Below are 23,069 nucleotides of genomic sequence, written 5' to 3'. Positions count from 1 at the left end.
AACTTAAGGTTAAAGGAATGTACAGAATGAAGGCAACTTGGATGATTTCAAATTAACCAGCATAGTTCAGGGTTTGTTTTATTTCACTCTTATTCTGTGGGCTATTAGATCATTGGTTTAATTGATTAAAGTTAAACTCTCTGTAATCTTGGGAAATTACGCTGCCCTTTTCATTAAAATGTTGCGAATAGTAGATGAGTGTTTTGTAAAGCAGATTAGTCTTGCTGTTCAACATTTTATTTTTTATTCACAAAAGCCTATTAGCAGTACTTGGTATGACTATTGGGGTACCGACTATGGCACTTACAGTTACAATCCTTATATTGGTGGCGTTGGAATTCAGATGCCCAAACCACCCCCTACCAGTGAGAAGAATGGATCTCAAAGCGTCTCTGTGTCTGTATCTCAAGGTTTGTATGCTTCATAAGTACTCTATACCACACAATTCTGATGATCTGAACTACCTTTCTTTTTTGAAAAAGATAACCTTGTTACATTTCTTTGCGGAGCAGCTCTAGATGCCCGTTTGGAGGTAGGAGTGGAACAGCAGGCTGAGCTTATGTTGAAGATGATGGCTACTCTGGAAGCTGACTCGATTCTTCAGGCTCTCACTAACACATCTCCCACAGGTAAACCAGGGCAAAAATGTTCAAATCTTAAAAGCACATTATTAAAATGACCAGTCCTTCATATCGTCCTGTTGGGGCTTCTGCTTTTCAGTTATTAACGAAAACCCTGATAAAACATGCCTGACACAAAAAAATTTGTTTATCCAGTAAACACTGCAAAACCCTGTAAACGGTTACTTGTCCTGACGCTGACTGGGCCTTTCTGCCTCTCCCCTCCATGCATGCGGGTATACCTGGTGCTGTGTTTGAGAGGAGGGAGTCATTGTGTATGCGAGAGCGCTTCTTTCCTTCAGTGTGCAGGCGTGTCTGGAACCCATGTGGAGGCAAGAGAGATGCCCTCACACATTTGCATGCAGAAACGATTACTTTTGAAATAAATCTGTGCATTTATCAGCTTATTTTTGTTCACCGCAGTGTCACAGCCCTCTCATGGAACAGATGATGCTTTGCTAAGAGGGTTACATTCAGCAAGTCAGCTGGTGATCCCACCACCATCAATTCCTATGTTGAGTGCATGTTTCAACAAACTGTTCTCAATGCTTCAAGTTCATCACGTTCAGGTATAGGAAAACATTTATTGCATTTTGTATTTCTGGCATGTGATTCTTCAGTTTCTATTTTAATGCAATTATAAAACATGATTTTCCAGTTGGAATCATTGCTACAGTTGTGGCTTACACTGAGCATGAATGCTTGTTCTGTTGGAAGTGAGGACACTGGAGCAGATATATTTTTATTTAACGCAAGCAGAGTACCAACCATACCCTTAAATCAAGGTGAGTCAGAGTCTTGTTCCTTGTCAGAGTTCTTTATACTTAAGTTTTTTTTTAAAAAAACATTATTTTCCTTATTGTAATGCAAATACATATGAGGGAACTCTTTTCTAACATTGTTTTTCATTTAATCTTGTAGCTTCAATATCAAGCCTCTTGACTATCTTGGCTTGGTACCCAAATACCTCTCTAAGGACTTGGTGTCTTGTTTTGCATAGTTTAACTCTTATGACAAACATGCAACTAAATGGTAAGTACAATTTAAAAAACATTATTGTTTTCTTACTTTAGAAACAAAGTTGTACAAAATGGTCAAATGAAACACCTAAACTATTTCCTTGGCATGTTCTCATCATTAATACAAACTCGGTCATTCTGTTTTTTTAAAATATTTTGTTTAACTTGGTTGCATAACGTTTTTGTTGCAAATTGCCAACACTATTAAGCAAAATTCCTGAGACTAAAATTAAACTAGTGAGTAATATAGGGGTTACAAATAAAATAAATCCCGCTGTTTTTTTTTAAAAAAAAGTAGTGCTCGTCATTCAGTTAAAACAATATAGGAGGAAGACATTGAGTCTGTTAAATTAATTTTAAATTTTAGATCTTGACATCTAGATCTTAATCCCAATACCGCACTCTGCTTCAGTATATCTTAACATCCTGTATATGGAATTGTGCCTTCAAACCTCTGTTCTGTCACAACAGCAAAGGATGTTGCAGCAACAATAATATTATATTCTGCCACTCTCGATTTATTCTAAATCTTATTAAAACCTCTTTTACGTGTTCAGTACTGTTTGAATGTTTATTTATTTTTTAGCTCCTCCAAGCAATAGCATGGTACTCCAGGAAAGTACAGCCCAGCTGATGGTATCTGACCCAAATATGATTCATGTACTTGTGAGGTTCTTCTCAGGAACCAGCCCTCATGGCACTTGTCAACACAGCCCACAGGTACTTGGCTTCACATGTGTATATTTTTGCAGTTTGATGAAATGGATATGTAATTATTTTTGGATATCTACTTGTTAATTTTGTTTTGAATATTTCTGATCTGTTTATCATGAAATGTGTACAGTATTTGTGTATGGATACAATAATTACTTTGACAGCAATTTCTTGTAAATCCGTTGAGATATTTCAACACTACAAGTGTAATACAAGGAATTCTACACTATCAATTACAGGGAATATTTTATTGAAGTATAACATGCTCTTAAAATAACATGTGCTACACATTTCTTTTTTTTTGGTGAGACTGAGGGATTTTATTCCTTGGGTCAAGGGGAGGCGTAGTCCTAGTTCAAGTTGTGCTGCTCTGAAGCTCAGGAGCCTGGGGCAGTGCCTGATTTCGCTTGCTTCCTTTTGCGAGTATCTGGCCTCTGCTTGTTTGTCTCATGCTTCCGCAGTTAGTTTTTTTTAAAATACAAATTGTAGTTGAGGCCAACAGTTTATTTTCCATCTTGAAAACTGCACTCAATACTTGGAATATGGACAAATGTTTATTATGCTTATTTGGTGGCCATTTCGCTACATATTGTGTATGCGAGTTATGAATGTTTTTTGTTAAAAGTATTTTTCAACAAAGCAACTTTCCCTTTTATTTTTATCCATCAACCTACTTTTAATCCCTGATGCATATTTGCAATAACATTCCTGTATAAGAGATTGGTATTTATATTTTTACATTTTGGAGAAACCATTACGTTTCAGTTGCCCATTATCTTCTGCTTTGTGTTCCAATTATAGAAATTATTTTATTGAATTGAATCTGAAGTATTCACATGGCAATGTCCCACAAACAGCCATGAAGTGAATGCCCAATTTTATCTGGGAATTGTTGCCAGGATACCAGAAAAAAAACTGCTCAGCATTGTCTCTGGTGTCAGTGATGAACAGTTGTTTCAGGGTAAAGTGAGACCTGGGAAACCTTCTATTAACAATCATGTACTTTGGATGAGACATTCAACTGAGGTCCCAACCACCTGTTCAGATGGACTTTAAAGATTCCATGTCACTATTCAAAAAGAGAAAGCAGTTTTTCCTGGTATCCTGCCAACAATTCCCAGCTAAAATTGGGCATTCACTTCATGGCTGTTTGTGGGACATTGCAATGTGCAAATTAGCTGCTGCATTCTCCTACAAATACAGTCCCTACACCCTGAGCTAACTCTTGTGAAAGGCCTTGAGACATTTGCATTTAATCGTTGCACCTTATGACTTAGTCAAAGATTATTATAATCAAATTTCAAAGTGCCTTTGAAACAAAAACAGAAGTCGCTGGGAACACTCAGCAAGTCAGGCTGAGAAAGGAAAGGGAATCAATGTTTCAGGTCTGTTGAGGGGGAGAGGTTTTTAAGAGCTAACAGGGGGGAGGCAGGGCAAGGAAGACTAGAGAACATGGAGTAGAGGACAGGGGATGATGGGTTAAAGAGATGTTAATGATACAAAGGAGGGATTGTAACAAAACAGGGGGAAAGAACTGTTAATAATGAAAAACAAAGGGGGGTGGGGATTGTAACAAAACAGGCAGACCAGAGAGAAAAGATGTATCTGGGCCACAGATTTTAGTTTGGTTTTGATATGCATTTGATCCTTTTAAATGATTTGTGATTGGGGTGGTGGGAGAAGTATGCAGTTCTCAGTTGAATTTTACTTGGCATTTGGAATTGATCTGCATTAACAGACAGCAGAGCGATTCATCAGACAGCTATCACTTCAAAATCATTATGGCCTTAAAGGACATTTGGAGCTGTCTTTGAGACTGATGAAGTTGTTGTTGAAAGAGCTGTGTAGAGCCCCATCTTCTGGCAGATGGTGTCCATTACAAGAGGGATGGGAGTGTCCGGGAAGGATAGAATTTCAGGAATTCAGCATCAGATGAGATCATTCAGGCTATCGAACCTCAGCTGATACCAGCTCACCCACTGGAGGGAGCTGTCTACTTTCCCAAAGTATTTTTTTCTCCCAGAGGCCTTCTCATTTTCCAATGCTTTTGTATTCTACCTCTGTTCTGTAACCATATGATATTAATTTTTTGTAAACATTTATACCACAACAAAAAAGTAAAGACCTATAGAGAGATGAGACAATGCAGAGGGGACCTGATGGAAGATAAAATAGTGAAGGGGTTCAATAAGGTGTGCCTAAATAAGACTATTTTCACTTGTTTATGAGCCACTTTGAATTGCAGTACAGATAAACCTCAGCTAGCTGGACAAATGGGGGAGATCCAAAATGCATATGCAGTGCAGGAAAATTTCAGTAATGTGTTTACTGGCATTTTCTGGTACTGCATTATGCATTTCTACCACTTATTTTTAAGAAATGGAGTTGCTCACCCACACGGCAATTAACCACCAGAGAAAGGACGGTGAGGCGGGAAGCTATGGGATCACATGGGCTCTCAGCAAGGTGTTGGTACTTGCTGAGCGTAACTAAGAGAGTTGATCCCAGAGTCTTGTAAGCTGGGGGTTCACTGCTTCTGTGAATGTTGCTAATTTGTAATTTGCTTCCCATCACACATAGGATACAGTTCAAGATCCTGGTCCTCACCTTCAAAGCCCTCCACGATCTTGCTCCCCGTACTTCTCCGACCTCCTAACCCCTACCATCCTGTTCGCTACCTCCGCTCAGTGGGCTCCGGTCTGCTTCACGTCCCTCGCCTCGCTCGCCTCACTATTGGCGGTTGAGCCTTCCCACCCTCTGGAACTCCATCCCGCAGTCCCTCCGTCTTGCACCTCCCTTGCCACCTTCAAGACCCACCTCAACACTATCTTCGACTATGCTTTTGATCTCCCTGCTTTTCCCCGCTGCCCTCCACCCTGACCCCCAGCTCGGGTCTATAACTCTGTCTGTCCAGCGCCTTGGGACGTCCTCCCGACGTGAAAGGCGCTATACAAATGTAATTTTGTTCTTGTTGTTAAGGTTGGACCCACGGCCACTCAAGCTATGCAAGAGTTCCTCACTCGACTTCAGGTGCACCTCTCCTCAACCAATCCTCAGATGTTCAGTGAATTCCTGCTGAAGCTTATACATATACTTTCAACTGAAAGGTAACTTTTACAATGTAATAGAATGTTTAGAGAACTATTCTAGTCTTCCAACAGCAAGGTTAATTTACAAGAAATTAATTGAAATTCTTGACAAAATTTTTGGCTCGATTGCACTGAACGAGATGAAGAAATGTTATTATGCCTTGTAAATCTTCTCACGGCGGAAATTTTCAACCAAGCTCCTTTTGTTTTGATCAATTTTTATCGCATTTTAACTAAATGCTGATTTCTTTCAGCATCAGACTCATGAGGTGTGTGTGTTGCAATGTATGTCAAAGCAATGAATTTGTACTAATTAATCATTTTACACTGTCTCACTAAACATCAGTGATTTGCTCATTAAGCTCTTTGTTCCATTCAAGAACGAGTGCACTGCAACTATTTAGTTACCGAGGCATAGACATTGGATTGTTGCAATTAGTTCACCAGATACTTCAGCATTCAGGAATGATCTGAAGTAATATTTTTTGCTGAATCTAGTAGAATGCTTTAACCATTCCTTGCTTTTTTTTAACATGTTCAACACGAAGAAAATGTTGTACTAGTAGATATTCAATATTTTGTTCTTTTGCGTATTTGTATCCTAACTATATTTGATTATTTCCAAACCCATCCTCATCACTTTGTTATAACGAATTTAAAGGAATACTTTGTCATCTTAAAAATAATCAAAAATATTTAGTCGTGAAGTGGCCTCCCTGTCAGTCTCACAAATGGTATAGATTTTTAAAGCAGTATTATTTTGCTATTGAACCTTTTTTTTGATCATTTTTTTCAACTCAGCAGGTAGGTAAGCATAATATGGGCTTTGCAGTTTACTGCATTTTCCCCCTTCAAAAAATGCTGAAAGTTTAGCGGTTCGGCCTCTGTCAGGGACCCCATGAAAGTGATCTGTTAGAGTAGGGAAGATTTTGTGCAATAAAAATATCAGCAGTGTGGTTGTGGAGTATGTGGTTGGTATGGCGCCAAAGAAAATTTTTTTTTGTCAGTCAGAAATAAAATTGATTGAAAAGTTGAAACTAAGGTCGTAAATATAAACAATTTTAAGGAGAAAAGTTTGTCATAAAGATCTTCCCTTGTGCATTGTGCAGCTCTTTGCTTTCACCAATGTTTTTATGAACTTTGCACATGAAAATGTGATCAACATGTGATTGATTATTTCTGAATTCTAAACTACTATTAATTGTTTTTACACCAGGGGCCCTTTTCAGACAGGCCAAGGGCCATTGGATGCACAGGTGAAACTCCTGGAGTTTAGTCTGGAGCAGAATTTTGAGTCTGTTTCTGTCAGCACCATCTCTGCTGTCATCGAATCTGTGACCTTCCTGGTGCACCATTACATCACCTGCTCTGACAAGGTCATATCCCGAAGTGGCTCGGATAGCACGGTTGGTGCTCGTGCCTGTTTTGGCGGATTGTTTGCTAACATCATACGTCCAGGTGACGCTAAGGCAGTGTGTGGAGAGACGACAAGGGATCAGCTCATGTTTGATTTGCTAAAGCTGGTTAACATTTTGGTGCAGCTACCCCTTTCAAGTAACCGGGAGTTCAGTGCTCGAATGCCAGTTTCTAGCAGTGCCTCAGATAGCGTGTCTGATGAGGAAAAAGTCTCTGGCAGCAAAGATGGCAATGGGAGCACCTCGACAACCCAAGGAACAACAACTTGCATTGCAGATTTGGTTTTGGGCAACCAACAAATCATGAGTCAGATTCTTTCAGCTTTGGGCCAGTGCAATAGCAATGCTATGGCAATGATAATCGGTAGGTTTTAAATAAAGTTTATCAGCATAAAGTGTGGTTGGAACTATCTTAATATAGAACCAAATATTTCTAGTGGCTAAGCAGTCAATTGAGCTACAATTAGCGAATTCACTTCCCTGAGCTTCTGGTCACTTGAGACTTCTGTTTACTTCAAACTTTTGCTGAGCAAAAGTAGAGAATGGTCTTGTCCACTTTTAAGCTCATAAGAGAACAAGATGCTCCATCTTGCTGGAAAGGAAAGCAGAAAGAGCTGTTCTGAGCATTGTGTATAAACGTTGTTCCTCGTGTCCTTTGTAATTATACCATTTGCTGCATGTTTAAGCACTCTGGGATGCCGTCCGGCATGAAAAGCGCTATATAATTGCAAGTTGTTGTTGACATCAGTCGCAGATGAGTCACTAACCTCGATCTTGCACTTTCCTGAACTCTGGTGGATGGATTGCTTCAGCCCACCTGTAAGGGGAAACAATGTAGTGAAAAAAGCATGTATTTTTTTTTAAAGGCAACTGATCCAAATTCTGTGGATGGTTTGTTTTAAAATAAGCTATTGATTACATTCTGTTCCAGAATTTATGGTTGCTTGTACATAATGTATACACTGTGCTTGTATATAAATTAGATTCTAAGTTTTGTTCAGTTGCTGCATTTACATCCATGTTATTGATTACGGTCAACTGAGCTAGTTTTATCCCCAATGATTGACTGCACAATCTCCAATAAGTCAAACTCTGGATGCCTTTGCTGCAGTGAAGCGCATCAATCTAAACAGGAATGGAGAACTGCAGAAACAAACCGGTTATACTGATGACAACACACGTCCAACAACAAAATTACATTTGTATAGCGCCTTTCACGTCGGGAGGACGTCCCAAGGCACCGAAGTCTAAGACTGTTGATATCAGTTATAGGAGGTGCCGTTATTGGTCACAGTGCTCATGATATTTCGTTTTCATCAGGTGCAAGTGGATTACATCTTACTAAACACGAGAATTTCCACAGTGGTTTAGATGCTATTTCAGTTGGGGACGGACTCTTCAGCATTCTGACAACTCTAAGCAAAAAAGCCACTTCAGTGCAGGTTATGCTGCAGCCTATTCTCACATATATGGCCTGTGGGTATATGGGAAGACAGGTAATTGAGTGTGTGTGTGTGTGTGTGTAAAACTATTCTGCAACTGGTCGTGATCTTTAGACTGCACTTTATAATTGTTGGGTATTATGCTGTTGCAGCATAGTACCCAAACATGTTGATGAGAATGTTTGCATTATCATTCTCTTGAGCTTAGAAAATTATATAATTGACACTTAAGTTGTCTTGTCCTGTTTGGTTTGGATTTATATAGGAAAAAGCCTTGAATTGCATTCTTTTCATGATCTTATCTTTCATGACTCACAACTCTAAGACTTATCTAGCTGTGCTCCTTGATCTCACTGGGTAGAGAGGAGAATGATTTAAAACTTCAGATGATCACAAGATTTGTTTGGATAAATAAAACCTTCATCCTAAAACTACCAATGCTCTCTCTGTTTTCCAAACCCCACCCCATCACACACATTTTCCTTTTGTCCCTCCTCCCTTGACCTGAAAGAAATGACATCTTGACCAGCACTCTGTTAGGAGGTGTAATTTCTCAAAGAATAAAACTCACCAAATTCAGTCTTAGGGTCAGGCCTCAAATACTGGTGTGGCAGCATTGCTTCGCTTCATTCAAATGATATTGCATCACTACTCACTTTTATTTACCCACACACTGTGACAAGAAAGATAATCCCTATTCTAATATCTGATTTCTATCTCTTTCCAGTAATGTGTTCATATCCTTTGCCTTTTTAGGGATCACTTTCTACATGCCAATTGTCAGAGCCCTTGTTGTGGTTTATTCTGAGAGTGTTGGACTCCACCGAAGCACTGAAAGCATTCCATGACATGGGTAAGTGCAACTGTTATGCAATAAAAACTTCTGGTTTTAAAGCCAGAAAGATCTGTTAAGTCTAATTGAGTATTTTTAAATTGTACCAGTACCTTATGTTTCTTTGGATTGTTTATTTTAAATGAAGGAAGGGTAGCGAATGTTTATCACTGTTTTCTGCAATGAACCCTACCAAAATAATTGTAACTGATCTAAATCTGAGGTCTCGTACTACAAAGATTTTTAAAAAGAAAGTCCTATGCATACTATTCATTTTCTACACCAGACTGATTTTAAACTAAGGTGATGTATAAACTCCAGTTAACAGTAGTGGCTATTTTGGCCCATCAATTCTGCTCTGTTTTATTAGTTCTTGGTAGCTTTTTAGTCCATTTTTTCCCCATCATACCCTTCCTTACTTCTAGTGTCTCTTCCTTGTAAATGCCTCATTTGATTCTGAAGTTGTGCATTCATTAAGCACTCAGAGATGCTACCCGCATGAAGGGCACTATATAAATTCAAGGTGTTGTTAATGCACTCCATAGTGCTCCATATTGCTCTCTCTCTCCGCACACCATTGATAGTATAACTGTACCTAATCTTCATTCCATTAGTAAAAGAGGTAGCAAAGAAATGCAGATATGTGGAGTCCTATAGCTCTTTGCAAGTGAGAGACCTGAGTTCAATTCCAGGCAGGGCGAAACCTTGGGCAAGTTTCCTTACTCCACACGCCTAATAATAATCTCTCCAAAAACAATAATTAAATTGGTCATTTTCAATGTTTGTGGGACATTGCTGTGCGCAATTGGCTGCCGCATTTCGCCCACAAATATACAGTCAATTCACTTTACAGTGTGTTCTGTGAAGCGCTTTGGGACGTCCTCCCGAAGTGAAAAGCGCTATATCAAATGCAAGGATTATTATTACTATTATTTCTGCTTACATTTGGATGAATATTGAGTGTTGAGTACTTTGAAAAATTGTCATTTCTGCTATGGAATATTTGTAGAGTTAATCTATTTCTAAGTTCTACCTTCAAGTGTGTAAAACTATCTGAAATATTAAAGACGTGAGGTATAAAATATCTCCCATTTTTATCCTATTTTAAGGATTGTTTTAAAATTGCTGGTTACCTGTATGATGGGGTGAGATATGTTAATCTTTAGACTTTGTCAATAGGTAGACCTGTCACTGGTGCTTTTGGACATTTTCAATACACAATGCACTGTTTACTCTCTTCTCAGGCGGTGTCCAACTTATCTGTAACAACATGGTTACGAGCACACGGGCAATTGTCAACACAGCGAGGAGCATGGTATCCACCATTATGAAGTTTCTGGACTGTGGACCCGGTAAAACTGTTGATGGAAACATGAAGGCTAGAGTGTTAGCCTCCGAACCAGACAATGCCGAGGGACTCCATAACTTCGCTCCACTGGGTATATAGTGCTATTCTTGTGTTTTATAATGTTCCTTACATTTTGTACAGTGCCTTACACGTCGTGAAGACATCCCAAAGCACTTCATAAGATATACAATCCATTTTGTGGGGGCGCACACAGCAGTATCCCATAAACAGCAAAGAATTGAACGACCTTTGGGGTATTGTTGGCCAGGACATGGGGAGAAACTCCCTTCTCTTTTTGAATAGTGCCATGGATCTTTAACATCCACTTGAACAATCAGACGGGGCTTTGGTTTCATGTCTCATGCGAAGGACAGCACCTCCAGTAAATGCAGCACATCCCCAGCACTGCATTGGAGCATCAGCTTAGACTTGTCTATATTAGATTATATATATAAATTGTGTAACTGTTAGTCTTTTGAGTCATGTTAATAAATTCAATGATAATTTCAATCAATGAAAACTGGTTTCAAAATTCCATTATGACGGTCTTTGAAACTGCATTTGTAGGACTACACTACATTTTCAGTCTTGAGTATGTGGAGTAGGAACTAAACTATGTATATGTTCACTGCAGGTACAATAACTTCCAGCAGCCCGACAGCTCAACCAGCCGAAGTCCTTCTCCAGGCCACTCCGCCCCATCGCAGAGCTAGATCTGCAGCGTGGTCATATATCTTCCTCCCTGAAGAAGCATGGTGTGACTTGACCATCCATCTCCCAGCTGCAGTGCTGCTCAAAGAGATACATATTCAGCCTCACCTAGCATCTCTTGCAAGTATGTGCATTTATCATTGTACATCATTGTTGCATTCCAACAAGGCTTGTGTATGAAGGTCAAGATGGACATAGTAGTTCATAATGCTTTTTTGGAGTTCTCATTTCTCATGTGATTGGGATTTATTGTTGCATAAGTTCATTGTTTTCTAACTAAGGGTGAAGTCTTAAACGTAAAACTATTTCATGTGTGAACAATATTTAATTTAATTGTCTCACCTTGTAATATCATCAAACATGAAACCATATGCTACGGAGCTTTTGCACATGTCCAAACCAAAATATATTGTATTCTATAATGTAGGTTGGAGTTTCATTTGCAATGAAGTGTGAAGTTCCAAGCCTGATTGCCACTGATGATATTTATCGTTGTTTAAATAAATATATACTAATTTGAGGGTTATTTCTACAATATTAAAGAAATTTACTTTCAAACAATTTTTTAAAATAAATTTCAAATGTATTTTCCTTGGGCAGCAAATATTTTGATGTAGATGTTCAGTCAATTCTGGATGATGTATCATGTAGTTGACAGCAATTATGCTGTTGGACCTGTGACTTTCCTCAGCAGTGTACTATTGTAAACAATGCGTAGGTTGTTATCTCTCAACATGACTTGGATCTTGTTAGTAAGGAATGAATGAGTTGTATTTGCTGATTATGTGGATTAATCAACAATTGTGTTTTAATGGAGCTCGTATATTTTTCACTCTTGAATGTCAAAAATTGAACAAATCTGCCTGATACTCTTTTGCAATCTGCCAATTTTTGGAAATATTTTCTTAATTTCACGCACAATAATTTTATCATTTGGTTTTACACAACACCTCATCTTTTATATAAAACGTATTCTTGAAACACTCTACAGGACACGCAAACAAAATAGTGGTCTATTTTTGTCTGAACTGTTGACTAGAGTGAAGGGTGGGAGGAAGTGGTGACAACTATTGGATGAGGAAGCACAAGTTGATTCACTGATTTCTCATTGGAAAGTACTTGTCATAAATTGATGACCTCCTTACCTGGGCAAATGTTGAATTATTAATGAAACAGACTGTAAATGCCAATGTAGCTTGTACACCTGAAAGCTGTGGACTTATCCTCATTTCTTTCTTGCAGCATGCCCTTCTTCAGTGTCTGTTGAGATAAGTGCAGATGGAGTGAACATGTTGCCCCTTTCAACCCCAGTTATTACTAGTGGACTAACTTACATTAAAATACAACTGGTGAAAGCAGAGGTGGCATCTGCTGTCTGCCTCCGGCTGCACCGCCCGCGGGATGCCAGCACATTGGGCTTATCACAAATCAAGCTGCTTGGCCTCACAGCATTTGGGAGCACTTCATCTGCGACTGTGAATAATCCTTTCCTACCATCTGAGGATCAGGTTTCCAAAACTAGGTAAGATAGCAGCTGCAACCCAATTTTCAAAGGAAACACGCTGACCACTATATAACACATTTTAGTAATTATATGAAAGTATAAACCTCCTCTCCTGCCTTTTAATCTTATGATTTGTGATTTACTGAAGTGCCTTTGTTCTTGCCTCTGATTTTTCTCACATCCAAAATGTTTAGGTTGGCATTTTACTCTAAAGCCTCTCTTTGGATTTAAAATTTGCAGTTAAGTGTTTTAAATTAAATAGCTTTTGATATTCACAATCAATTGAATTAGGTACATTTGATTCAGGTTTTAAGCAATTTAGCTGACCAAACTATAGAGCTTGGCTGCTGTCCAAACCATAAAGTTCATACAAGTTTAGTTACTCTCTCTGCTTGCCACACTATACAGTATATAACTATTTATATAACTATAAATAAAATAGATGTTGCATTAACTCCAGAGGGAGGAATGAAGAGTGGATCTTTTTGTAGTTGAGCAGGCTTCAAAACAGTCTACATGCTTGACGGCGGAGTGTCTGAATTGAGTTAACACTCTGGCAGTGTCTGTGGTCCAGTTCCTGAGCCACGCTGGACTGCAATATTCTTGGGCACTGCTATTCAGGGATCAGGCATCCGGATTCATTTGCAAAACTTTGGAAGGGCACTGGGAGCAGGATTCTTCCAACTCAGCTTCTGATAACCTTGTAAGCCAAAACCCTGATGGGTAGGCTGGTCCCAACTTGACAAGCAGCAGGAAGCTTGCCAGAAAGTGCTCCCATGGGCAAGCTTTGGGATTTCAGTACCCCAACACACACTCTGGGATCCCAAAGCCTTGACTGTTGCCAACGTGCTCCCAAAACAGCATGTGTCACACCAGGGAAAGTGTGTATTCCATTCAAGACGCAGGGAAATTTCTATGTGTAGGTGGCATTCCCTCTAGTTTGGATACTCTTGAGCACGATGATGAGTTTCTGCATATGTCTGCACACCTGACTGACCAAAGGAAAAAAGGGAACTTGCTCATATTTCCAGTTGTGTTTTTTGGACCATGAGAACTTTCATTGGATAAGATATTTTTAGGATTGTTATTTACAATATCACAATATCGAGAAGAATATTACATGGCAACTGATCAATTCAAATAGATATTTGAATCTATAGCAGCTGGTACTATTGCAGAGCTACCAATGAACACGTTTCATAACGTGTACAAAACAGCAATACAAAGTATCTCAGCACAATTATAACAACCCTTAATAAACCAAGATAACTGTGTTCATTGTGATTTCCGTCACGCCCAATCTGTCTGTTTCAAATTTATCTGGCAATAAATTTGCATTCCAGTTTTTTTGCCACTTCTATGCATGTGATCTGCTCGTTCTTGATGAATGTTCCATCTTCCTATGGAGAGATGTGCAGTTAGCATTTGGAACTTGTCCTAAGGGGAATTGAAGCTGGAAACTCGTTTGCATTCTGCGATACAGTGCAGTGGAGCATTGGGATATGGTGTGTCTGTGCACCCTAAAATCTGAGCTGTGACATCCAGGGTGTTGGACCCATCAGATCAGATATTTATCCCATAAGCAGACAACAACAAAAAAAATTACATTTGTATAGTGCTTTTCACGTCAGGAGGAAACGAGACATCATAATGCATTTGGATCAGTTTACTTGTTCTGGCCTGCTTTCAAGCCAAATGTTTCATTCAAAGGATACTTGTGTTTCCTATTTTCCTTCATTTATCACTTTTTTTCTATTGGAGACAATTGAGAGATTATATGCCATGATATTTTCTTGCTCAAAGAATAACAATAATATTGGGCGAATTGATAGATATGACATAGTTTTAAGCTTGCATGTTTAGAGCAGTATGTTAATCCTTTTGGAGTACTTATGCCAGAATTTAAATTCCAATTATAAACTTAAAAAAAACAACAAAAAAGATTTCCAATATTCAGGTCAAAGGGCCTGCCTGTAATTTGGTGTGTATAATCAACAACAACATTACATTTGAATTGCGTCTGTTTAGAGCACGTATGTATTGAAGAGTCGGTCACTGAATGTTAAAACTATTGCAGCCACAGACGTTGATCAGAAAACTGAAAGTGGACTCTGTATTTACTTTCAGCATTGGTTGGATGCGGCTTCTTCATCACTGTTTAACCCACGTGAGTGAGCTTGAGGCGATGATGGCCAGTGCAGCAGCTCCGACGGCCAACCTGCTGCAAACTTGCGCAGCTCTTCTGATGTCGCCATATTGCGGTATGCATGCACCCAATATCGAGGCTGTGCTGGTGAAGATAGGGCTGCAATCAACCAGGATAGGTTTGAAGCTCATCGATATCCTTCTGAGGAATTGTGCTGCTTCAGGCACTGACCCAACTGGTAAGAAATGATTGACATTGTGACACAAAGCCACAAAACCAGCATTATTTGAGGCCTTTTATTTGCATGTGCATAGATGTAACAAAAACTCAAATGTGGCAAAATGTAACCTCATTAAAATTAAGTGCTATTAATGTTCAAGGACTGTCCCAAGTTCTTTACATTTTATAATGATCCAAGGAGCAGTTAGTAATTTTGAATGTAATCTCTTTATAGCAGTATAGTGCATTCAGAGATGTTTTGGTATTTAACCATGGGGATTAGGCACACATTATTTTCTAAGTGTTGTTTAATTCCATACTGTATGATTGTTTGGTTTAGAACATTTTTTTTAAAAAAGGTTGCTTCATTAATTGCTCCTTTGCACTTTAGAATAGAATCACATCATCGGGTGGGTTTGCTTTTTAGGTCTGCAGGCTTGAGATTGATTTCAGCTTGCAGGGTCCCATGGACTAAAAATAGCTGACTTCCGGGTAATCAGGTTGCAGCTGATGTCACTTCCTTCATGTTCATGGTCGAAGTGTAGGAAGTGATCTCGGCAACCAAGTAGCCCAGAAGTTGACCCTTTCTGGGTCTGGGAAGTGGGCGCACAGCATGCAGGAACTGGTGTTGGCGACGAAAATTTTTCCACAAATGTTTGCTTTGTGCTCCGTCCAACGTTTGGTTTATGGACTTGAAAGAGTGCTTCATAACAGTTCTCCTGCAATTAAGCAAATGTATAGCAATCTATACCACAGTATCTTCTGACATGTTGCTGACTGCACACACTCGTGGACTCCTATTGATTGTGGCTTGGGTGGCTGTAGATTCAACTATTGATTATTGAAGTACAATGTATGATAGATTTAGAAACTTATGAAAAGCAGGCCTCTAGACTTTCCCAAATTTTAATATGTGTTTCAGAATATAACTTCGATATTTAGGTAGAGTTTGGGGTCCAGTTCACGTATTACCACAACAACAAAATTATATTTGCATAAGGCCTTTCACGTCGGGAGGACTTCCCAAGGCGCTGGACAGTCAGTGTTTCGGACCTGAGTTGGGGGTCCGGATTAGGGATGATGGAGGGCAGGGCTGGAAGCAGGGTGATCAAATGCACGGTCGAAGAGTCTTGAGATGAGTCTCGAAGGAGGCAAGCGAGGGGGCGAGGCGGAAGTACTGTGGGAAGAAGTTGCAGAGGATGGGGGCATAGTAAATAAATATTAAGCCTATTGCTTTGATTTTGGCTAATTTTGATCTGCATGAAAACAAAATTCTCGAAATATTTTTAGTGCAGTGAGTGGGCATCTGACCTTTTTTGCCTTTGGCAAGCAGCACAAGGTGTACGTTATCAATGTACAACTGTTTTGTCTGTAGATTTAAACAGCCCATTGCTTTTCGGAAGACTGAATGGCCTTTCCTCCGATTCAACAATTGATATTCTCTATCAGCTTGGAACAACTCAGGATGCTGGTACTAAAGACAGGTAAAACATCAATGGATGTACTGTAATAATTTTGTCAGTAAATTAATCTTGGTCACATTTTAAAATGGAATGGCTTAAGTCATAAATTAAAATTTCACAAAGCGTACTTCATCTTGTTAAACATGCAAATTCTCATTTTCATTTTTTATAAAAACACAACTTTTCTGAATGAGAAATTATTCTGCTTGATTATAAAATGTTTTTAAAATGGTCACGCTGCTGTATTTAGATCCTATACGTTCACTGCCCATGTGATAGTTTTGCAGGTCTGATGGAGTCTTTTGTCAATCAGACCACAGCTGCAGGCACGAACATGTTATTTTAGAGCATGAATGAATATTGGATGTGCTTGGTTTGATATGTTCAATATACTTGTAGAGTTCTGTGCTCAGATAATTGTAAATCTTTATCGTCTTATCTGCCAATGCATTAGAAATCTAGGAATTTGTTCTGTTAGTATTCTAACCCTAACCCTATTTGAATACCCAGGTTTAAATGTTAATTTTATATCATTATTATGGATATTTTAGTTTCATAGTAGACTTTTTGTTCCTATATAAACATTTTACTGCATATCCTCTTCTGGTATTTTCCATAGTAATTCTTCTGACTTGCAGTGCCCTTTCATTGCAATGAGAATTTTTGGTGTAGATGAGCTTCAATAGCTTGCAAAGCATTTTTTTTTAGCTGAAATTAATACCATTAATTAATGAAGTACCATTTCATCCAATCTGACTCTGACTTTGCTAGTTATAATAATAATCCTTGTATTTGATATAGCGCTTTTTCACATCTTCTTGACGTCTCAAAGCACTTCACAGCCAGCCAACATAATTGTTGGTAAAGTGAATTCACCGTATATTTGTGGGCAAAACGCGGCAGCCAATTGCGCACAGCAGTGTCCCACAAACAGACATGGATTGAAAATGAACAATTTATTATTTTTTTTGGAGGGATTATTATTAGGCTCTGTGTGGAGTACGGAAACTTGCCCAAGGTTTAGCCCTGCCTGGAATTGAACCCAGGTGTCTCGCGTGCAAGGCGAGTGCTCTAACCACTGAGCTACAGGACTCCTGTTTGATTAGTTCTAATCAAACACTGCATTTGTCAGCCTGGGAAATGACATCTACATATTTGTAGTCTGACGGCATGCAAGATGAGCAAATGCTGCATTCTTCCTCAACATCTGTCAGTGTACATCACCAATTTGTGTGGATTTGAACCACATTTCTATATGTGAAAATCTTGGGATAGCCCCAGTTAAGTCTTCGTTGTTGTACTAAGGTTTTTTTAAAATCTATTAATACATTTCATATAGAGAGTTTTTAAAATTCTTTTTCTGCTAAGTTAACATTACACTGTCTCTTGTATTTCAGAATTCAAGCTTTATTGAAGTGGGTTTACGACTCTGCAGGGGTGGCTGCGCTGAAGAGAGGCGGCCATGTTGGCATCTTAAATGCGGAAAGCACACCACGGGAGTATGGCCTTCTCATGCCATCTCCTTCTCACTTGCACTGTGTAGCTGCAGTTCTTTGGCACAGTTACGAATTACCTGTAGAATATGACCTTACGGGTTTACTGAACCGTGAGCTGTTTGAGTAAGTGAAAGTATCTTTCAGGATTGTTTTTGTTCAACTACATTTCACATTATTTTCAGTCCTTAAGAAATGTTTGTTCACACGAGTAGGTAATGGCTTGAGTTGAAGGTGTTTGGGAAAGTCATTTAGATTTAGAATTGGGAAATTATATAATTCAAACTTTACTGGTTCATAGCAACATAATCTGTTCACTAGATGTATTGTTAAAGTTATCAATCTAGAAGCTTCTTCTCTGAAACCATTCTTTGAGGGGTAGGGAGGGATGTGTCCTTTTTCTCATTGTAACTGAGAATAGGAGTTTCCCCTGGTATTTTGCTGCTGTAAGTAGCCATAAGTTTTTGCTCAGCATCTCCCACAAAAAGGCAAGGTCATGAATGGTTTTGGGAGCTGGAGACAATCAGATTTAAGTGTATGAAGCTTATTTAAATTTTCTCCTTTAATAATATAATTAGTTATAAAAGTTCTTCACATCAGATCTTTTGCTATAACTTCTACCTCTTTCAAGGTCTGACTCAATGACCTTCCTCTTCTGTCTCACTTTCAGTCCCCTCACCCCCACCCCAGCTCAGATGCAAACTTTAGACTGTCTAGCGCTTTGGATATCCTCCCAATGTGAAAGGTGCTATATAAATGGCATTGTAAATCAATTATGTTGGCTGGCTGTGTTTACAACTCTCCATCTAGGACACATTTCTATTATGATCATTTTTATTGTGCTTTGTGGTAACTATAAATTCTGTTTTTTAGATTATTATACAACTGGTCCATGTCACTTCCTTGCAACATGGTTCTGAAGAAGGCTGTCGATAGTTTACTGTGTTCCATGTGCCATATTCATCCCAGCTACTTCTCCTTGCTGATGGGCTGGATGGGCATCACACCACCTCCTGTACAGAGCCAGCACAGACTATCTATGACCGATGACAGCAAGAAGGAAGACCTGAGTTCTGGTTTAACAGATGATTCTAAAAATGCCCAGCCCCCAATTGCACTTAACGAATCTCATCTGGTAACCCTTGCAGCAGCATCCCAGTCTCCAGAGGCTATTAAGCAACTCCTGGAATCTTCTTTACCTTCAATGCTTGTGAAGAGCTTGATCAGTTTCTGCTTCAGTCATATTTCCAGTGCGGACTGTGCAGTACCTCCTGCCGAGAGCTTCACAGACAGAAACAAGAGGCAGCACACACAGCAGCATGTGACCAGCAAAGTTCCTCTCTCAGCAGATCTGGTGGCTCCAGTTCTGCGCTTTCTAACTGAAGTTGGGAACAGCCACATCATGAAGGACTGGCTAGGAGGATTTGAAGTTAACCCACTTTGGAATGCTCTCTTATACTTGCTGTGCCATTCCAGCAGCAGCCCTGGCCACCTTCACAATGCATCTCAGCATGTTGGATCGAGATACCTACCTTCAGCTTCATCTGCAGGAGTAGGACTGACAACTCAACAAAGAACAGCAATTGAAAATTCAACTGTTGCGTTCTTCTTGCAGTGCATTTCTTGCCATCCTAACAATCAAAAATTAATGGCTCAGGTGAGCATTGCTATTTCCATTCTGAACATTTGACTAAAATCTTAGTTTTCAGGTTGTCTTAATTTGGAAAAATCCTGAAATAATTATCTCACTTCCATGTACAGATTATTAAATTATAATTTAAATTTATTTATTCAATTTACTATTCAATATTTACACGATCGATTTAATACGTTTTTAGATCTATATGTGTGAATGAGGCAGGAAATGAATCGTGTCCATAATGACTGGGGCACTCAAAATTTGTCATTGTTGGTTACATTGTCTTCCTTTAAGAACTGCACTTTCACCACCTCCTTCACCACTTTCTCCCAGTAGTTCTGAAGCTGCTGACCATTCTTGGGAATGGTGTTGGGTCTGGGATCATTCTTCATGTGTGAGCTTAAATTGAGCTAATACCGTTAGCAAATTATTGAAACATAATTATCATATTCTAACCAAATTATCACACAGCACTTCAGAGCCACATCACTGGATAGTGGGCAAGAACAAGAGCTCTTCCTTCCTCTAATTTTTATGTAACTGTAGAAATAATTTTCTATTCCCCCCTTTGGCTCCTGATCCCCACCCTGCTAGGGTGCAATTCCATGAGTTTTGGTTCTCCTCCAATACCTTGGCCAGTTTAGCTCTCCACGCAGTCCTGACTGAGACCAGCATACTAAATATTCGAACCAGGAACCTACAGCCCCATAAGCCAAAGCTCTATGCATGACACCTCCCACCCTTGCCACCACAAACACTTACTTGTGTACTTATGAGTGATGTCGAACTCATAATCATCTGATGTGGCACGTCCCCAGAGACCTTTGTATGAGTGGACCAGTACCATCATGCGGGACAATCTGCTGACCCCAGGAGAGAGTTCTTGGTATTAAACAACACAGTTTTTGTGTTACAAATTGCTATTGGTACAGTTTAGACAAAGTGTACACTATTGAAAGTTTTTTTTTTACCTGAAAAAACAAAGGTGATAATTGTTGATTTTAGGTGCTTTGAAAGACTTAACTAATTAGCTTGCAATAAAAATATTAAAATAGTAACGTATTAAATAATAATTGTAATTCCTCAAACTTGGGTTGGAATGTTTGAAAGACATAGCGATCATTTCAGTAATAACAAGTAACAAGGTAAACATTTTTATTTGTTTTAAAATGCTTTCAGGTTCTCTGTGAATTATTCCAGTCAACACCTCAGCGTGCAAATGTTCCAACCTCTGGAAATATTTCTGGATTCATCAGGAGGCTTTTCTTGCAGTTGATGCTGGAAGATGAGAAGGTTACAGTGTTTCTTCATTCTCCTTGCCCTGTAAGTAATATCAATTAACATGGTTCAGAATTTTTTCTCTGGATAGCCCTTTGGGTCACGACAGTACTATACAGTCAAACTTCACTATAACAAACCCTGCCTTTAACAAACCCCTAGTACCAATGATCCCAATCACAAGATCCGATTTTTACGCCTGCGACAGCCAAGTGCTCCTAGAGTGAACATCCTGATATAACTATCTTTTCTGCCAGTCCCAGGAGGGGTCGTTATAGTGAGATTTGACTGTAGTCAATGAACTGATGCAACCAAACACTTGCTGATCGTATATTTTGAATGACACAAGCAGTACTGTTACTTTTACTCAGTGTAGAACTGGACAATACAGACCGGGGAAGACTCCAAGGTTTAATTTTTGATCAATGAAGAATTTGTTCATCTCAGGCAAGTTTATTGGTGCTGCAACAACTTTCACTTATATAGCACCCTCCATGCAGGGTAACGTCTCAGAGCATTTAACAGTGCGAGCCGGACTCCGAGCCAGGGTGGTGGTAAGCACGGTTGAAAAGGAAGGACTTTCAGGCGGGACTTGATAAAGGGGGTGGGGGGGGGTCAAGGGAGAGGGATTGAGGGAAGAGTATTTCAGTTTTGGGGTGTAGTGGCTGAAAGCACGACCTCCAATGGTGGAGCAGAGGGTGTGAGGGACAAGCAGGAGGCCGGTGCCGGATTCAGGAGTGAGGAGGTCGGAGAGTTAGCCCTAACCCTCAGCCATGAAAAGGAAAATCAACTAGGATTCCTGATCCCGATTGCTGTTCAATGACTCCTATATTTGCTTGTATCATATGACCTGTCCAGGCTGTAACTAACCTGTATGGTTGAGTGCTGCTGTGGACTTAGCTTTGGCCTTCCCAGAGTTTAGAAGACGAAAACCAACCAGTGGTACTGGTAGCACTTCAGCATCCTCTGCTGGTTGTGTGCATGAATGGCCATCCGGTCAGGAGAAGTGAGGGTACTGCCCTCTACAGTACAGTGGGCTGCACCGATGGGCACAAGAGCACCGATATCCATGGAACCACAGGCCAATATGAGGAGGTGGGAAACCAGGAACAGGGAAACATTTGTTACTGAATAGAAAATTAGAACGTAAATTCATACCCTAATTCCCGAGGGATTGAGCAGCTTGAATATTCCTAACAAAGGACTGAATAATCGTCATAGGAATAATGAAATTCCATGCATATTTCATGAATAGAATGTTGTTAGGTTGAGCTATGAGCAACAGTTAGACACGCTAGACCTCTTCAGTCTTGAGAAAATGACTTGGGGACCTTTCAGAGGTGTATAAAATTTTCATTAAGATTTTTAAAAAAAAGTAAAGCTAGAGCAATACTTTAGACTGCATTGTTAGAGGTATTGTCCTTCAGGTGATACATTAAACCAAGATTCCTTCTGCTTGCTCAGATTGATGTTAAAGGTCCCATTGCCCTTTTCAAAAAAGAAGGGAGTTTTTACCAGTGTCCTGGCCAACAATCCTCCAGATTGGTCATTAACTTTGTGGCTGTTTATGGGATATTTCTGGGATAAATTGGCTGCCGCATTTGCCTACAAAATAGACAGTTGCTTCACATCACAGTAAATCTTGTGAAGCATTTTGAGATGTCCTCCTTATGTATAAGAATTTTTACAAATCAGGATTTAAAAAAAATATGCATTTGTGGAGAACCTGTCACTCACCAGGGAAAAGTTTCAATGAAATTGCCTGTACGTTTTTTTTAAATCAGCTGCATTGGGCTGTAAAATGAATCTTGAAATTCTGATTTCATTTACCAACTGGACAAAACCAGGCAGAAAACAACCTGGAGCTTCCTCCCAAATGCCCATCCTGTAACAAGCAGCTCTATTTCCTGTGGTAGACTTCTAGAGCTCTGATGCTTTTTTATTACTTTCACTCAAATGCACTGAATTGTTGGTCTGATTGCTTATTGATCTGCTTTTCTTTCAGCTGTACAAGGGTCGCATTAATGCTACGAGCCATGTGATCCAACATCCCATGTATGGAGCTGGCCATAAATATCGCACTCTTCTTTTGCCTATTTCAACAACTTTAGCAGAGGTTCTTGACCGTGTTTCAGGT

The 23,069-nt window shown here is 39.4% G+C and overlaps 1 protein-coding gene across 1 annotated transcript in view; it reads left to right on the top strand.

Moving 5' to 3' along the window:
* Nucleotides 1–23,069, top strand: part of birc6 (baculoviral IAP repeat containing 6) — a 149,592-nt gene that overhangs the window by 63,416 nt on the left and 63,107 nt on the right. Inside the window, exons 39-57 of the mRNA XM_042333493.1 lie at nt 257–410; nt 513–629; nt 1,044–1,189; nt 1,279–1,405; nt 1,542–1,652; nt 2,226–2,359; nt 5,333–5,460; nt 6,659–7,221; nt 8,178–8,353; nt 9,056–9,152; nt 10,376–10,570; nt 11,114–11,314; nt 12,433–12,712; nt 14,822–15,078; nt 16,435–16,543; nt 17,920–18,141; nt 18,889–19,672; nt 20,834–20,977; nt 22,938–23,067. Of these exons, the coding sequence (XP_042189427.1) occupies nt 257–410; nt 513–629; nt 1,044–1,189; nt 1,279–1,405; nt 1,542–1,652; nt 2,226–2,359; nt 5,333–5,460; nt 6,659–7,221; nt 8,178–8,353; nt 9,056–9,152; nt 10,376–10,570; nt 11,114–11,314; nt 12,433–12,712; nt 14,822–15,078; nt 16,435–16,543; nt 17,920–18,141; nt 18,889–19,672; nt 20,834–20,977; nt 22,938–23,067 (4,075 nt within the window). The remainder of the gene's footprint in view (nt 1–256; nt 411–512; nt 630–1,043; nt 1,190–1,278; nt 1,406–1,541; nt 1,653–2,225; nt 2,360–5,332; nt 5,461–6,658; nt 7,222–8,177; nt 8,354–9,055; nt 9,153–10,375; nt 10,571–11,113; nt 11,315–12,432; nt 12,713–14,821; nt 15,079–16,434; nt 16,544–17,919; nt 18,142–18,888; nt 19,673–20,833; nt 20,978–22,937; nt 23,068–23,069) is intronic.

This window comes from Callorhinchus milii, unplaced genomic scaffold (genome assembly GCF_018977255.1).
Source record: "Callorhinchus milii isolate IMCB2004 unplaced genomic scaffold, IMCB_Cmil_1.0 Scaffold3, whole genome shotgun sequence".
Lineage (NCBI taxonomy): Eukaryota > Metazoa > Chordata > Chondrichthyes > Chimaeriformes > Callorhinchidae > Callorhinchus > Callorhinchus milii.
Note: the sequence above shows the minus strand (reverse complement) of the source record. Positions and strands in the feature narration are given on the sequence as shown.